The sequence below is a fragment of the Hypoxylon trugodes genome (genome assembly GCF_022578975.1).
Source record: "Hypoxylon trugodes strain CBS 135444 unplaced genomic scaffold F4822scaffold_10, whole genome shotgun sequence".
Classification (NCBI taxonomy): Eukaryota; Fungi; Ascomycota; class Sordariomycetes; order Xylariales; family Hypoxylaceae; genus Hypoxylon; species Hypoxylon trugodes.
Genome location: NW_026250025.1, coordinates 875,379 through 892,655, shown reverse-complemented (window position 1 = coordinate 892,655; position 17,277 = coordinate 875,379). Strand labels below are relative to the sequence as shown.

General features: G+C 46.5%; 6 protein-coding genes across 6 annotated transcripts; 3 read left to right on the top strand and 3 right to left on the bottom strand.

Annotated features, from left to right (window-relative positions):
* Positions 1-2,255: 2,255 nt before the first annotated feature.
* Positions 2,256-3,813, top strand: F4822DRAFT_440190 (putative purine nucleoside permease; the record flags this gene model as incomplete). Its single annotated transcript, XM_051462721.1, has 2 exons — positions 2,256-2,408; positions 2,532-3,813. The coding sequence occupies 2 exons, from the start codon at positions 2,256-2,258 to the stop codon at positions 3,699-3,701; spliced, it is 1,323 nt and encodes a 440-aa protein (XP_051309710.1). The 3' UTR covers positions 3,702-3,813.
* Position 3,814: 1 nt separating this feature from the next.
* Positions 3,815-5,339, bottom strand: F4822DRAFT_56003 (bacteriorhodopsin). The gene is made up of 2 exons (XM_051463661.1): positions 4,342-5,339; positions 3,815-4,239 (listed from the first exon to the last, which is right to left on the bottom strand). The coding sequence occupies exons 1-2, from the start codon at positions 4,998-5,000 to the stop codon at positions 3,966-3,968; spliced, it is 933 nt and encodes a 310-aa protein (XP_051309709.1). The 5' UTR covers positions 5,001-5,339; the 3' UTR covers positions 3,815-3,965.
* A 655-nt stretch (positions 5,340-5,994) lies between these two features.
* On the top strand, positions 5,995-8,184 carry F4822DRAFT_55990 (carotenoid oxygenase). Its single transcript, XM_051463660.1, has one exon. It carries the CDS (start codon positions 6,143-6,145, stop codon positions 8,060-8,062), a length of 1,920 nt encoding a protein of 639 aa, XP_051309708.1. The 5' UTR covers positions 5,995-6,142; the 3' UTR covers positions 8,063-8,184.
* A 517-nt stretch (positions 8,185-8,701) lies between these two features.
* On the top strand, positions 8,702-11,028 carry F4822DRAFT_438694 (kinase-like protein; the record flags this gene model as incomplete). The annotated part of the gene is made up of 2 exons (XM_051462546.1): positions 8,702-8,748; positions 8,895-11,028. 2 exons carry the CDS (start codon positions 8,702-8,704, stop codon positions 11,026-11,028), a joined length of 2,181 nt encoding a protein of 726 aa, XP_051309707.1.
* Positions 11,029-11,386: 358 nt separating this feature from the next.
* F4822DRAFT_55832 (NAD(P)-binding protein) lies at positions 11,387-13,115 on the bottom strand. Its single transcript, XM_051463659.1, has one exon. The coding sequence runs from the start codon at positions 12,789-12,791 to the stop codon at positions 11,745-11,747; it is 1,047 nt and encodes a 348-aa protein (XP_051309706.1). The 5' UTR covers positions 12,792-13,115; the 3' UTR covers positions 11,387-11,744.
* A 1,075-nt stretch (positions 13,116-14,190) lies between these two features.
* On the bottom strand, positions 14,191-15,892 carry F4822DRAFT_440174 (glycoside hydrolase family 6 protein; the record flags this gene model as incomplete). Its single annotated transcript, XM_051462720.1, has 4 exons — positions 14,191-14,967; positions 15,038-15,353; positions 15,407-15,570; positions 15,630-15,892. 4 exons carry the CDS (start codon positions 15,890-15,892, stop codon positions 14,532-14,534), a joined length of 1,179 nt encoding a protein of 392 aa, XP_051309705.1. The 3' UTR covers positions 14,191-14,531.
* Between the last annotated feature and the right edge of the window lie 1,385 nt (positions 15,893-17,277).

The window sequence follows — 17,277 nt, the reverse complement described above, 5'->3', positions numbered from 1 at the left end:
TACTGCGACAAAACAGCTTTTAATGATTTGATCCTGCCTGATTAGGTAAACACCTGCGAATGTGCCTGGCCAGACAGACGGAAACCATCATATTGAGTTGATAAACATTCATTCCTTCCCTTTTCCACCGATGCAAGAACGATGAGTCACGATGCAGAATATAAGATCACTGTGAAACCCCCATCTCATCTCAATTCCTCTTCTCTTTTTCTCCTTTACCTTCACTCGAACCACATGTCTTGCCCCTTATATGGCTTCCACCCTCAAATCGCCTCTATTCAATTACTGCTAGTCCATATCTACTATTCCACTCTTACAGGCGGGATTTCCTAATTACCTGATTTATCTTTCATAGCGTGTCATAACACGAAACCCCCGATTAAGGGATGATTACGCGAGAAGTATTACAGTGGCCAGCGTATAAATGTCCACGGGAAGGTTCATTCAAACCACCATAATCACCACACGGAGTAAGTCTTTAAAAAACAATGAACTACATCGAGGACTAACCATAAATAGCAACCGGAGAGACAACCGGAGTAAGAGCGCTTATCATCGATTATTGAAAGCAGTGCTGTCGGAACGTTGATGATACCCATTGTGCTATGTATACCGGCCGACTTACAGTGTGGGGATCGCTACTCAACGCCGAAACACGAATGGATCAACGTGTATTCAGCATGACCATAAAACATACAAGTATGTGGACAGCGGTCATGTCTCGTACGGAGTTCGATTATCTCCAGCGGGTTTGCAACAGAAAGCGGGAATAGTGCTCCCACCATAGGGTGGCTGGGTTGGGTCCTGTTGAAATCGTGTCATGAGGTTACAGTACTTCACGAGGACAAGTGATGGTTTGGGGGGATTGGCCCAGAACATACACATCAAGTCCCCGCGGGTCGCGTCGTCCTAGCAACATTGAGCCGGTTGGTAGTCAATTAGATGCGTTCATCGGCGGAGTTGAAGGTGGCGGAACTTGAACTTAAGGACTATTAGCTGTATTTATATTAGAGTGTCTATCTTAACTAGTTTCTATCGTTCCATGCAAGGACGCCTTCCTAGATTTACGCTGTGATAGTTGCTATTGAAAATGGAGCAGATGTCCCGGAATGGAGGGCATACTGCGTTTAATGTGGCGTTGACCCCCACCATCTACGGGATCCCTATTGCTTCACGGATAGGTACTTAGATATACGCGACAGTGTGTTCGACAGTATTAGTCCAGATACCTTACTTGATTGACCGGCTATCCCCTCTAATGCGAACTTCCGACGATAGGATTGCTTTTTATCTAGGACATATCCGATATGTGGAGTTAATCCAATATACGCCTTTTGACGCAGTCTACGGGACCAATTCAGTAATTGATCTACTTAGGTACAGCATAGTGGCGGTTCAACCAGGTTTTATAGGTCGGATGGCTGCGAGATCTCCATCGTAGGGACGGGATCTAAGCTGATTGGGTTCCTGACTATGTTAAACAAGATGCCGATCAATACCGAGTACTACCTAGGTAGGCACAGTATATTGCTTCGACGAGGCTTGAATATCTGACAAAGGCCACTTCTGAAGCTGAGGATGCAAGATTGCCGAGGGATAGACCGCAATTTTGAGCATTGATTTAACGGTTGATGATGGAGGTTAGGGGGTCCAGCTGTCTTACATAGTAGGGTAGATAACTAATTTTTTAATTTATAGGCTATAACAGTGGACCTAAAGACGGGTCTGATAACGTTGGGACGTTGGAACGGAATGCTGATATTATGACAGTAATTTAAAGCTCAGGTTCACTTAGGTACGTAGCTAGAATGATGTACGGCGTAGTTCATCGAAGTTAGGTTGGACGTTATCTTCTGTAGATCTGATAAGACGAAAATTAATAAATGAAACTAAATGCAACTCTCCTGTAGCCCCTCCGAGTCATCCGGGTGCATCGTCGTTATCCGCGCTTGATGGCTGAATATTCTGGTCTTGTCGGATAGTGAATAGCAAGCCACCTTGTCATCGACCAGCCCGAAAGATTCATCATAGCTGATATGAACGCATGCGGTGAGATATTCAGCTTTCATTGTGTAAAAGACGGTTCAGATCGGCTACATTGATAAAATTTCTTCTATTTATGTAGCTACTTCGTTCTCGTGAGTTCGTGTTCAGGATATTCGTTCTCTATACTTTATGATATACCCGAGATATCATCAATTGCTCATACTGTCTACGCTAGACTGTTGACTCCGTACTTGCTTTTGTTTGGCATTATGTTGTTCCCTCGGACTATCCCGACGGTGTTGTTGGCCTGGGCTTGTTCCATGGCAGTAAATGCCGCGCCAAACATGAGCCATAACGTGGGATTCATAAAACGCCAACAGACGGCCGAAAAAATCGCACCTAAAGTCGTAATAATTAGCATGGTAAGTTCCGAGAGACGTCCCCATCCCTCATTTCCCCTCCCCCTTTCTTAAAGTGGGGGTCAACCACCCTCAAAGGGTATCAATGCGTATATTGTGGCTGAAAAAAGGCGTTGAAAAATCAAGTTCGCCCCCGAAGCAGATGTTTGGTACACCAATACACCAAATAGCACCTTAGGCACTATCCTCGCGAACAACATCACCGTTCCAGGTCTCTCTCCGTTATTCCCGGATGTCCATTGCACGCAAAATGGCGAAGTATGCCAACTCACAGCCGGCGAAGGCGAAACCAACGCCGCCACATCGATAATGTCCTTCCTACTCTCGCCCCAGTTCGATCTAACACAGTCGTATTTCCTAACGGCTGGAATCGCGGGTATTAACCCGAAACTCGGTACTCTGGGCAGCGTCGCTCTATCCCGGTTCTCGGTACAAGTTGCGCTGCAATACGAAATCGACGCACGTGAAAAGCCGGAGAACTTTTCGACTGGGTATCTTCCGAACGGCGCTTACTCGCCTGATGAGTATCCGTCGATTATTTACGGAACTGAGGTCATGGAGGTTAATGAAAACCTGCGTGATGTCGCGGCTAACTTTGCTAAACGCGCTGAACTTATCACTTCGGAAGGCGCGGGAAATTACTGTGCTAAGTACGCTGATAGCGGTGATATATACGCAGCAGCCACCGAGAAACCTGGTGTCATATCATGTGACACGGCGACGAGTGATGTGTATTTCTCGGGCACGTTGCTGAGTGAGGCGTTTGAGAACACGACGAAATCGTGGACTAACCAGAGCGCGCTTACGTATTGCGTGAGTGCGCAGGAGGATACTGCTGTTCTGAATGCGCTGCTGCGGGCTGCGATAACGGATATTGTGGATTTTTCGAGGATTGTTGTGATGAGAACTGGTGAGAATTCTTCCTTTGATAAATCGTGGAATCGAAAATTAACGAAAAATGCGAAAGGCTCTGATTTTGACCGCCCTCCGCCGTCAGTCAGTGCGTTTGATCATTTGCGCATCCAGGATCAAAACGGCTTTGACATTGCAGTTGAAAATCTGTACCTAGCCGGGGTTGAGATTGTGCAAGGCATTATTGCTGAGTGGAACTCCACGTTCCACGATGGAATCAAGCCGACGAATTATATCGGGGATATTTTCGGGACTTTGGGTGGTACACCCGATTTTGGTCCTGGAAGTTTGTTCAACGATACAGGCGTTTCACCGGAATCAAGCACGAATGTGAAGAGATCTCTATCGCGAAGGAAGGCGAGAAGTGCGCATGGATGGAAATAAGTAAGCAAAAAGCCATGACGTGATTTCGACGACTTCTACGACATGGGTATTTCAGCGCGTTTGGCAGTTTGCCGCATTTGAAGGTATATCAGTTGCATTTATTATTATTTGAAATTAATTAATACATTATATATTGCAAAAAATCATAGATTTTTGTGTGTTTAGGGCCATAGGCCGTGTCGAGCCATTTGTGGTGAGTTCGAAATAGAAAATGTTGGAAAAATCTAATCCGAGCATATGAATGTGTTCGTAGTGTAGCGCCAATTATACATTGGTATGTGTAGCCATGGGATGACCAGTCGGGGGTCCAACGTTCGCTCCAGGGCCCTCTGGATGTACGCCGTCGCGTTGGGCGTTACCGGGATTGTACTTTTCGCTTGCGAAATGGCTACGATCTCGAACGCGAAGGCCTAGCTGTGAAGTGCTGATTCTGCGATGACCCCAGATAAGAAGAATGCCGAAGACAGGCTTGGCTAGGATATCGAGAACACCGTAGAATACTGCTTCGCCATCGGGATGGATGACGTTACCACCTTCACTGTTACGATAGGGTCAGTAAACTATAGTCCTTGCACTAAATACGATTGGAAACGATTATTGTTTCTCATATAGGCCTAAGAGAGAAGGGTAATTAACTTACCTGAGACCCCATGCGATAGGGTACAAGAACCAGATGAAGAGGAGGAAATTACCGCATAATAGGAATGTCCTCTTCGCATCCCCACCAAGAACTGAAGCATGGCGTCGCGCATCAAATAATAGTTCATAAGCGATGAAGAACAGAGCGAGCATGCCAAAGGCCCAAAATCCCCATTTAAACCTAGTCTGCGTCAAAGCGCCGATCAAGCCTGTGATGATCATGATCTCGTCAGCGAGGAGTGTAGCAAGAATAGTCGGCGTAGGAACTCCAGCAGTAAGGAGAAGGTCGAGAAGGAGTAGAGGTGTAGTAATAACCCAATCAAGATATCGAGCGTAAAATATTTCTCGAGTTCCGGCTGAACCAACTCCCCAACGACTATACGGCCGAACAAATTCAGCTTGAATAGGAACTTGACCGAGATTGGAACCCATTGCGAAGTAGGCGATACAGGCGACGGCCGTTATCCCAGCAGTAATATAATGAAAGACGCGGTCACCCTGAGGTTTCATGAAAGCTAAGCCCATGAAAACGAGAGTAGTGATGCCCATCAGGGCACAGACGGCATAATACCAATCGGAACCATGATTGGTGATTTCGAGATTGCCGTGTTGGGCGACAACACTATTGATGTTGAGTGCCTGGTTGCCTGGTCCAGACATTTTGAGAGCTAGTAGTGATATAACTTCTGACGGATATTACACAGCGATTTGGCGGGTTAATACTGACGTTTGTTGAGCGACGAATATAGTAGTAGACGGAAAATGTCGTCTCAGTTTGCAGACGGCTGGGTATTTGAATGCCTAGAATAAACCTGAGGTGGAAGTATGGCCGGCTTCGTGAATGATGACTTCACCATTTCGTACGGTATATTGGATCTATAGTGGGAAGTAAAATAAATGACATGCTACTTATACGTAGCTAGATGGACATGCCGGTTATGTCGCTTGACGGGACACATACCTCTCACCAAGGCCTGCTAGGAACATGATGGGCTCCCCAGCTAATCCGCATCAAACCATCCAGGGAAATGGGCCCTGCTGCATACAGAAATCGCCTGCGATCTAGGTCCTTTCAAGATTGAATCCAGAGCCGCATATGCCGGGAATGATGACAAGACGGGGCTGTTCCCGCAGCCAGCGGACGTATTGCGGAGTCGCTCATAAAGGAGAGGATTATTCGGTACAGCATATATCGGACAAAGCGTCCCATCATTGAGTTTCGTCTCATACTCATGATATCATCCATTCTAATGACGCCGACAAGCCTTTCTGACTTCATAATTAGGTACTTACCTGCATATACATAATGCAGGTCGAGCTGGGGATAGCCTGCTCATCCTCAGAGAATTATGACAAATTCATTGGATATTACCATATAATGATGCTTCACTGCTGTGGGACTTGGGCTGAACCGTTGTGTCGAGTGTTTTTCGGTGCAGCGCATTGATATCGACCATTTCCGAGGAGCAACGCGTATGGTCAAATCCATCACGACCAAAATAGGCCAGACTATCGGCAAATGACACCTACAGGGACGTCCCTGGATCATTGGTAGATGTCGTCATATCATCCCAACGAATCCTTAGACTTCAGTGACACAGCATGTTTTACCGAGACTTCGGATGCGGGTTGATCTGCGGAACGATTGAGAGCGCGATTCGAGGAATACGCTATATGAGCCACTGAGTCGTCGTCCACGGCTTCGTAAAGGAGCCTAGATTGAAGGTCGGTCGTATACATGCGCACGAATAAATGGAATATGGAAGAGCAAATTCGGAGTCCTCATCCGTAGGTGCTCGATAATGTCTAGAATGCGATCAGCGCCTAACTCCGAATATAGATACCTGTCTGGAAATTTCGCGCCTATTAAACGGACCCGATCGCTCACACCATGCAATTATGTCGGTCATATCCCGGAAGAGCTTGCTGGGGGTCAATATGTCCGCAACGGCGGGAATCCGGCCACGAACGATGATTTAGGAAGAGAGGCTCATTGGTTCGATGGCGACGGCATGCTTACAGGCGTTTTATTTCGACGGGGCGAGAAAGAAACGAACATAGAACCGGAGTTTGTCAACCAGTACATCCTAACCGATGTATACTTGAATGCAAAGGAGAATCGGAATTTGAAGCGACCAGTACTACCTAGTATCGCAACATTAATTACTGCTTCATTAGCGACTATCCTTATGGTAGTTCTTAGGACTTTGACACTAGTCTTCTTATCGAGGTTGCCAGGATCTAGCAAAGCCATCAAGAAAATCAGTGTTGCTAATACCAGCATAGTATATCATGACGGCAGGGCGATGGCAACTTGTGAGAGTGGGCCACCGATGAGATTTCAGCTCCCTAGCCTAGATACTGTCGGATGGTATAATGGAAGAAGCGCAGAAAATGAACGCGGTTCGGCTAAGAGAGCAGGTTTCGGCGGAAGTGGTCCGATCGCATTCATGAAAGAATGGACAACGGGACATCCCCGAGTTGATCCAGTTACAGGAGAATTCATCGCATTCCATGCTGTTTTTATCAAGCCGTTCGTCTATTACTCAATAGTACCGCCGGCCGGATCATCAATGAAGGAGAATGCGAAAGAAAGCGGGTCGGTCCCGATATTCTCGATGCCGATTCAAGGCATTAGCTCTCCGAGAATGATGCATGACTTTGGAGTTTCATCGCATTATACGGTAATAATGGACCTTCCTCTAACCCTGGATCCTATGAATAGTATTAGAGGTAGACCAGTTGTTTCGTACGATCCGACTCAACAATCGCGGTTTGGGGTGTTCCCTCGATACGAGCCGGATAAAATCCAATGGTTCAAGACAAACCCGTGCGTCATATTCCATACGGCGAATTGCTGGGAAATGATATCGTCGGGAACCGAAACATGTGTTCACCTTCTTGCTTGTCGTCTTACTTCGGCGACAATTGTATATAGTGCCGGTGCACTTACACCGCCTGTGACTAAGCCAGTACCTCCAGAATACGCGGAAGAGGAGCAATGTCGACTTCACTACTATGCCTTCCCACTTCCCAAAGACGATTCGGAGGAAACACCCCAAATTCGGAATCAATGGGCTTTATCAGCGATTCCTTTCGAGTTTCCGACTATATCGTCTTCGCACGCGATGAGGGAAGCTCGTTACATATACGGATGTAGTATGGGTGGACCATCGTATTCCGCGGCGGTCGGAAAATCAGCTAAAATTGATTATATCGCGAAAATCGACGCGGCAACGTTAATTGCTCGAGGTATCGCTAACCCGCCTCAACAGGTTAAGGGTTGTGTTGATACCCGAAATGTTCATCAGGTTATGCAGAGTACTGACGATGATGACCCCGTCAAGTTGTTCAAGATGCCCAAAGGTTGGTTTGCGCAAGAGCCACGGTTCATACCACGTACGAACGCAGAAAGTGAGGATGACGGATGGTTACTTAGCTACGTGTTTGATGAGTCGCAGTTAGATGATAACGGCGAGTGTAGCGATGAAGCTGTTAGTGAGCTTTGGATCATCAATGCTAGGAACATGAAAGATATCGTGGCAAGAGTGATATTGCCCCAACGGGTACCTTATGGGTTACATGGAGCTTGGTTTTCGGAAGAAGAAATTGCTGGTCAGAGGCCATTTGGCGCGGTTAGGAGAGAAACACCAAAGACGAACATTGATACTTCGAGTACTTTGTCAATCGTTAGGGATACTGTCGAGAGGTGGATTGGATGATTGAAGGTATCGTGAAGCTTTTCGCTCGTTTAAGCTTCTTACTCAGGTCCGAGTTAGATTCATTCGTTGAAGATTCTCGTCTATTCCAGCGTCATTAGTTGTAGATGATAACTATCGACACCACATTGATTAACTTTTGGGGTACCTTAGACGTGAAATCAACGCCACATATCACCTACCACCTGCCTATCTTGAGATAGATTTAGGCGTGTTAGGTGACATGTTTGGTGGCAAGAGCTTATTAGATGTTACCCTATGACGGAAGTATACAGGGCTCTTAGAGGGGCTAGATAGGCTGACAAGGTCCATAAGGTTCCAAACTTTAGCATATTCTGGGGTAAAGTATGAATTCTAATAGGTACAACCTAGCCCTGTACCTAGGCAGATACCCACCTAACTGCATCACCCCATTGTCCCAAAAACATTCGTCGATCCAAAATAATTAATTACTTGTCCTCGACAAAAAGAAAAACATTAATACTCTTCCACCGTAAACAGCTACCAACAATTTACCTATTCATAAACAACCATCCGACGTGGCCTTGTTTTATATTATAAGAATGTGTTCCTTCGACTATAGATATCCATGACTTTCCTCTCTATTCCCTTCTGCCGTCGTCGGTTGGTAGCCATTCAATAATGGAGTTGATTCCGTATTCTTCGAGGGAGGGTCGTGAAATCGTATTGTACGTCATTTTCCTTTATCTTACCTATATCCCTGCTTCAATCTATCACTATTTTGGGGGCCAAATTGACCTGTCAACTTGGGATTACCATTATTTCCTATTCTTCTCTATATGTCTTGATCGACTGCTAACTAATAATAATTCAGGCGTCATCGCAATGCTGTCGTCGTATACAATCCCTCGTCGCGACGCTTCGAACCTCGAGAATTACAAGACCTACGTGGTGTACCTTTAGCAGAATGTCCTACCTGTCATCAACCCCTCCGCCCTCCTTCTCCCGACCGACATTTTGATGTTCCCACACCACAAGAATCTTATGTCGATCCGAATTATTTTCGTATGCTACAAGCGGGACATAATGAGGACGAAGAACATGCACAACGTCAACCTCCGCCGAGCCCCGTTCGTCGACTTACTCAGCCTAGTTTGCTGAGTGGTGGCCCAAGGGCGCAGGAAGTAGATGATGCCGAATTCATTTCCAGTACACCAGCTCCCCAAGAAGGAGGTCGTATCAGAAGAGATGCGTTCAGTCCCAATTATTTTCAAAGATTCTTCGTCGAGGAAAAAGAACTCGGCCGAGGTGGAAAAGGTGTCGTACTTTTGGTTCGTCACGAGATCGATGGATGTCCTTTAGGTCACTTCGCTTGCAAGCGAGTTCCCGTAGGAGACGATCATACATGGCTTGAGAAGGTATTAATCGAGGTCGAGTTACTTGCCAAGCTTTCTCATCCCAATCTCGTGTCTTACCGTCACGTCTGGTTAGAGGACGTTAAGATGAATCGTTTCGGACCAAGTGTCGTATGCGCTTTTATCCTCCAACAATACTGCAACAAAGGTGATTTATTACAGTACCTTATCGGGGATCAACAGAAACAAACCACAAAGGAGCAACTTAAAGCTCAATTACGGCGTAAATCCAAAGGAACCGGTGAACGACCTCGAGAGGTTTACCCTCCCCAACGTCGTTTAACATTCGAGGAGATCTACTCTCTTTTCAAGGATATTACATCCGGTCTGGCTTACCTTCATAGTGCCAACTACATCCATCGCGATTTGAAGCCTAGCAATTGCCTTTTACATCAAGAGAATGGCAGGCTTACGTGTTTAATCAGCGATTTTGGTGAAGTACAACCAGGAAATGCCATTCGAAAGTCAACGGGAACAACCGGGACGATTTCCTATTGCGCCCCCGAAGTCTTAAAGAGAGACGCCGGTGGTCGACTTGGTAATTTCACAACCAAGTCGGATGTATTTTCGTTGGGAATGATTCTTTACTTTTTATGTTTCGGTCGGCTTCCTTATGTGAACGCCAATACCGTCCAGGAAGAACTAGAAGACATTGATCAACTTCGAGCAGAAATTACCGATTGGAAAGGTTTCCACGATGAGAAACGAGAACGTCCTGATCTACCCTCTAAGCTGTATCAGCTGTTAAAGAGTATGCTAGCTCTCGATCCCACCGAAAGACCTAGTGCCAATCAGGTATTAAAGGTAATGCACGAACCATATAGTAACGGGCTACGAGGACGAAGCACAAGTCCTCCTGTTGGACTAGGTACACACAGGATTCAGAGTCTCGACTCGCCTATGCCACCTAGTACACCAATTCCCGATCCACATAAACATCACGGCAATGTTTTGACTCCCGAAGAACTTACATCTCCCAGTGGAGAGAGTTCGCCGACTTCAAGCCATTCGCCTGAAGCTGCATTCCATAGCATGCAGAAGTACGGTAGTCCTAGTACACCTCGCCATCGACCACAAGCTATGGCATTATCGCGAAGTCATGAAGGATTTTCGCGTTTATCTCCAGATCGAGGTCGTGCTACTGGGATCGCTCATACCCAAGCACCTACAATGCGTACACCATTACTCATGCCACCTCCAACGGGTACGTTTGGAACAACACAGCAACGGGCGCAAGGCTATTTGATCTATCTCGGCCGTAATCATGTCGATTCGATCATGTTTACGTTCCGATTGCTCTTGTTTCTGGTGAAGATACTATCACTAGCCAGACAATGTTGGCCGTTTACCGTCACCATTAGTGTTGGTGTACCTCTAATTGGCATCGCAGGAGTTGATCTAGGTATTCACAGGGATGTATTCATACCTCACGAAGGAGGGTCGCGTAGACCTACTCCTTTAGCCTTCCCCAGATGGAGATGGGGATGGAAAGGAAGTTTTATTCTTCTGGCCTTCCATTTCCTTGCGTTATGGGCATTCTCTCGATGGGGTCTCCTATGTGTCACATTTAAGGACAACTGGGCAGATTGGTGAAGTATCTCGAATTTGAACACCATAACCAATGGATTTGAGTATTCACTCCTCTCGGCCAAGTCAGAAACTAGGCGCATACGGAGGCTCAAGTTGGAAGTATTTAGCAGGAGTAATGTGCAGTGAGTACCAACACCCCCTTGAATGCCCGTCTCCTTCCCCAACCCACCTTGAGTGTTTGCAAGCAAGCTAAGAGCTACGCAAGATGGCAGCCAACTTGCTTGTTTCTACTTACGAATCGAGAATCGGATATCCGTTCTCATATTATGCATTTCCTACGTTTCTAATGAGAAGCAAAATGGATAGATAAAGTTAGACAACGGGGTTTCTTCTTAAGTTCTCCAGTCTCATCAGTTGACTTAATGATTAATGCCAACGTTACGTTTCCCTACTTGTTATTTGTTCATCGTGAGAAGTTGTTGATAATTATAGTATACGAGCGCCGCGTGGTATTAAGAGCATCCCAATTGATCTACTAATCAGGACGAATAAAAGGATTTAAGTCGCTAAATGTGGTCTTATAGCTACCAAGTCCGATGTGTCCCAAATTCCAAAGATCTTAGGGTAAGGAATATACCGGTAACGATTGATGATAGCCCCGCTGTGTTACGTGGGTGGCTTGCTCTGCTTACAATTTTGCTTAAATGCCGCAATAACAACTATTCCATCCAAACTCGCTCCATCGCCGCCAGAAAGGTAGCTTATGACCCTCCCCTCTATTAAATGGTAGAGCCAGCAAGGACGCCATCAAACCTCGCCTTGACTCTCAACACGCCCTGGTGACCCCTTTTCGCCGCCTCTTCGTACGCCAAGCGATAAACGTGCAAATTCTCCGAGAGTAGCATCCTCTTATCCGACCAACCCGTCAGCTTTCGAATCTTTTCGCTACCAACCCATTGACTATATCCAAGCACAACATCAGCCGACAACACCCTATCGTCCTCACAAGGACCCGATACGACCCCCTTAAGCCCATACTCAACCTCCAACGCCTTCGCGATAGTCGCCAAGGTATCATACCGACTCGCCGAGATATTAAAACTCTGCCCCGCAACAACATCCCTATCCTCGTGCACCGCGAGCGCTACATACGCCTCCCCACAGTCATCAATATGGCACCCATGCACAATCGTACCAAAATCAAACGGCAGCGTCAAAACCCCATCCTTACTTCTCCCCGCCTCCGTCGCCAATTCGAACGCTAGCCCATAATACGAGCTATCATACCCGAAAACAGGAGTCGGTCGAATAACCGCAGCATCAAATAAACCCTTATGTTCAAAAATACGAACCGAGCTCTCAGCACGCTCTATGAGGATCTTGATAGGCTGTAGAGGCGACTCCTCGGTATGCGGCGCAAGACCTGGAGATCCATGGACGCCCATGATGCCGTAGTCCTTGCATCCAGAAGTAAACAAGACAAGAGGGCGGACTCCATTACGATTAGACGTCTCGGCCAGTTTCCGGAGCTGGGAGATCAGGGCCTCGTAGTGTGCTCCGAAGGGAATGTCCTCCGTGCAAGAGACCACAACGTCGACCGTTTTAGTATGCTCAAAGAGGGCGTCGAGGAACGTGGCGTCTTTGGAGATGGAGCCGATGATAGGGATTACTTCTTCGGCAATGAGGGATCCGGCCGCTTCTGGGCGTCGGACTAAGCCGTATGGTTGCCACCCGGCTCGGACGAAAGCGCGGCTTACGGCAGAACCGATGTAACCATTTGCGCCTGTTATGAAAACGGTCTTTGGGGTTGGTGCGGGCTGTGCCATGATGAAGTCAAACTTTGGAGAGCTAGTTATTTACTTGGATTGGGATACAATTGCATGTCTGATGATTCCTTCATCTTGGACTCAGAGACTTGGAAATTGCTCATTTTATAGTTTTTCGCGGCCAGCGAATTCTCTCTATGATTTTGATATCGAGATGTTGGCTTGGATTTGTAAGTGGTGATTTGTGGATACGATTCGGAGGAATATTCATTCCGTCCATTTTTGATTAACAAGCCAAGGTCAAATGGCTACCTATATATGATCTAACCCCTTAATTCAGCAACATATGGTCACTTTGAATAAAAAGATCCTTCAACGAAGGTCAAGGTGATTAATGTCAATTTAGAGCGTTGAGCATCAATTCATTGGAAGTTCCAAGTACTTACAATCTAGGCCGGTACTGAATTACTACTCGAACTAAGCTATTAGCTATGAGAGCTATCGTCCAACCACCACCCAACTACCATTCAAAAGGTCAGTCCACCATACCAGGTGGCGTCCACGGCGACAACAGAGACCTCGGGAATCAGGTAACGGCCCGGTCTGGGGGATGGTTCGTATTTCGTGATTCCTTAGGTAGTTTTCATTGATGGTAGATACACATGTATTTACCATCCCCTTCCTATACCTCGTTATTGACTTACTTCAATGTTCTATACTCGAAAAAAAATGACCTGCCACCAACCGTTGTCTTCAATCTTATATGTAAGTTCAGATTCCTCTCTTCCCCCCTTTTCCTCCTCTCATCTCTCTATTTCTTTTCTTCCTTTCCTTTCCTTCCTCTTCTTCCTCTTCTTTACTATTATATCCTCTAACTCAGTTGGAGACCTGCCTTGGATACAATGGTTTCAGTTCCTCCACCTTTTCGACCAATTTGACGAGCAGAAACAACCCAAACTACTACGTGCCAACCCCGATACCTGGGTCGTACTCCCTACCTTCTACGCGGCGAATGCGTACGCACTCAATTCCCACCAAATCAGCGCGTTGGATAAGCTTGCTCACTTGTATTGGCGCCTATGTCGCCATGAAAAATCCTCTTATGTCTACCCAACCTGATGGATTGGCTGTTTTTGTTACAATTGGGCATCAAGCGAGGCCGTATCCTTTTTGCCCGACCTGTGCTGAGGCTTTTGGACTTCGTCGACAAGTTCTTAAACGCTGCGTTTAATGGCAGCAAAGATGACTTAGGATACCAGGTCTTGGCCTTATCAGTGCAGGACCTGAGGGTCACTATAGGCGGTGTCGCGGATGACAAACTAAGGTTCGATAGCCCCATCTTGGATCAAGTGCACAAGGTAACGGTTGACTACAAGGAGCAACAAAGCCGGGAAGCCCTCGAAGCCATGCATAGAGAAGGGCCGAAACCATCGTGGCTCAACAACACCACATATATGCAAGTATCTCCAAACCCAAACTTCGTAAGTGGTGTGATTATCGTTGCCTAAAGGAAGGCGTTCAGGTCCATCCCGACACCAGGCGACTATAGTGACCCGACGGCTATTCTAGCTTCGCCTGATCGACGCTTCCTACCGGATGTGGAATTCAGGAAACCGATAGTATCGGGGTTATGGGAATGGTGGGGAATCATGTCATCGCAAACGGAGTAGAATTTGGGCCATATGTACGTTAGACTATCACAGCGGAATTCACGAAGTTGGGGTATAAATGGGACAGATATTGACGGATATCAATGTAAAATCAATTTTGAGGTGGCACAATTTTGTATTTCAGGAAGACTTACATTCTGAGGGAGAGATTCGAATTATGAATGAGCATCTCAAAATATGCCTGATACCACGAACCCCCTGTCGGCGCATGCTTCAGCGCGTCTTCCTTCCCACAGGATGAATCGTAGCCTGGCCCAGTTGGGTCGCTCGTACCATCCGACTCCCCGGGTTGCTTTACCCACAGAAACGCATCGAGTCTCTCGTCGCCGGTCTGCGCGGTCGGCCTAATCCCGAAGCCAGCTCCATTAACATTACACCAATCATCCCAGCTCTCTCTGAGCCCCGACACACCATTTCGACTAGTATCCATAATCGCATGTACCGCTTGAGGTAGCATCCTATTTTTATTGAGAGCGTCGGAGAGAATGCGTATGAATTGCTGTTCGTTCTGCGGCCTAGTATATCGAGAATCATCCGCGGGTACGAACTCCCCGGGTAGAAGGTCCCTTGATGTTATTTAGCCCTGCTTCGTGGAAGCATGTGTCTGTTCAGGTGAACGTAGCAAGGATAACGTACCAGGAATTGAAATTGGCAACGTTTGTTGCGAAGCCCCTGAATTGAGATGGGCTCCCCGCAGCTTGGTAGATGTCTATGATTTCCTTGGCGGCGACGTTGCGTTGACGATCCCAGTCCATTGAATTACTGTTGCCAACGTCTAGATATGTAATGACGTTCGGTAAGTTCAGAGCTTTGAGAGCGTATGGGATGTTTTCTCTGTAGCTCTTAGCGAGGTCGATGTTCGTGGTGTCATTGAAGTAGGCTAGAAACGCTCGTGGCTCCACAATTACGGCAAACGATGTATTAGACGATGATCTGATGGTTTCTACGATTGCTGAATTATACGTTAGCGATTAAAGTGCTGCGATCAGTCATCGGGGTTCATACAATCGATATACGAAGCTTGATATTGAACTATGGTCTGATTGAATGCGAGGCCTTCCGGTGCTTGCCCTTTATAAGGTAGGTTATCTAGGACTAACCCTATGATATCGGTACATGGCACCGTGTTGGCAATGTCCGCAAGGTCTTGTATGTCGTCGACCGTCGTCCTAACGAATTGGTTAGTATCCCCATATGCCTGATGGTGATATTAAATACACACATCCACATAAATGTGCCGACGTCAGCAACCTTGGAAGCCTTGTCTCGAAGTTCCACATCTTGGATAGCTTCTACTGCTTTTTCGACTTTAATACGATAGTAAGGATCTGTATGGAGAGTGTATTCTTTCCATATATTCGTCCTAGCATCTAGCACAGCGGGTGTCGAGCAAGCATCGGGAGGGGACTGTAACAGAACCGTCCTGTCCACAACCTGGGCAGCGACAAGTGCAGCGACACCTAAAATGCTAATTAGCTTCGTTCGGGCCATTTGAGTATCTGGATGGAGGATATCAGCGGCGATGCGCAGTAACTTACACCCTTATATCGAACGAAAATATTGTAATTCGAGATATTACCCAGTTCACATAATAGAAAACCTATGTATACGATATGTGCATGTTAGAAGGATCGGAATATTTTAGCCTGATATGCGTCGTGATCGATTCGTAACTTTATAGGGCTAGATTCAGGCACGTCACCATCGCGGCTTGGAACATGCATATGTACGATTAAAAGCCCCGACTGGGAGGATCGCATTTCATAGATCTGGAAACTACTATTGTACAGTTGATCAAGATTAGTATACTTGAATCGAGTTGGTCGAGTCATCAGGCTCGTAAACTCTGACCCTCTGGTTTAGGAGATCGAAGTGCCATTGTCGCCATCCATTGACTGGACACTGGTATACTTTAGCCATACGGTTACAGGTAGCAACTATCACCCAACCTAGTGATATGACCGTATAAGGGAAATTGGATATCCAACGTTATGACGATAATCTCAATGCTAGGTCTGATTAAATTGGGCGGATGGTGTATTGATGCCCGAAGAATACCTTATACCACGGTGTCTTCAAACGCGTCCGCAACGCGCGAGGATCTTCGTTCCTATACTCATTTCGAATCGGAAATAGAAACAGGCGTGGTTATCCGCTTAGCTATTCTTTAGTATACCCTTTTCATTTTTTAAGCAGCCTTGTACGGGTTTAGGATACTAACCACTGATCTCCATACGCCACAGTTATATCCGAGATTATTTTTAGGCCTCCATCACTTGGCGTACGCGACTTGAATTAATCAACTCATTAAGAAGCTGGATACCAATTCCCCATATAGGCATGTGTTGAGCTGGAAGCGATGAAACAGGAACAACCTACCAAATAAGTGCCGATTTGATGTGTGCTTGATTCGGTGATCGGAGGCGACGCAGGATTCGGGGCGGGGACCTATCAATTCCCGCTATAGCCGACGACCAGGAGACATCCTCGTGGTTACCTGGGTAAGTTGGAGATGGAGACAACATGCCATGATCGAACCGCACTATTAATTCCTTTAATACCTAATACCGGTATTCGGACATAATTGTGGAGTGGATAGACTTATATCCCTTAGTGTTGTATTAAGAATAATAATTGAAAACGGGTGATGTCTCGTGGAAGGGCTAGTCGTACTTGATGCCAAGGATATACGACAAGGTCGAAGAGTAGCGAATACGGCCACGTTTTCTTAACGAATATTGACAAGCTAGGTACCGAGACGACTAGATTAAGCAACGAAGGCAGGAAGGTCAGTCTCTTCGGTGTGGTATATCAAATACAAAACCCATATAACCCAAGCCTCAAAATGTTGACCGCTTCTCACATTGAGCTGTACA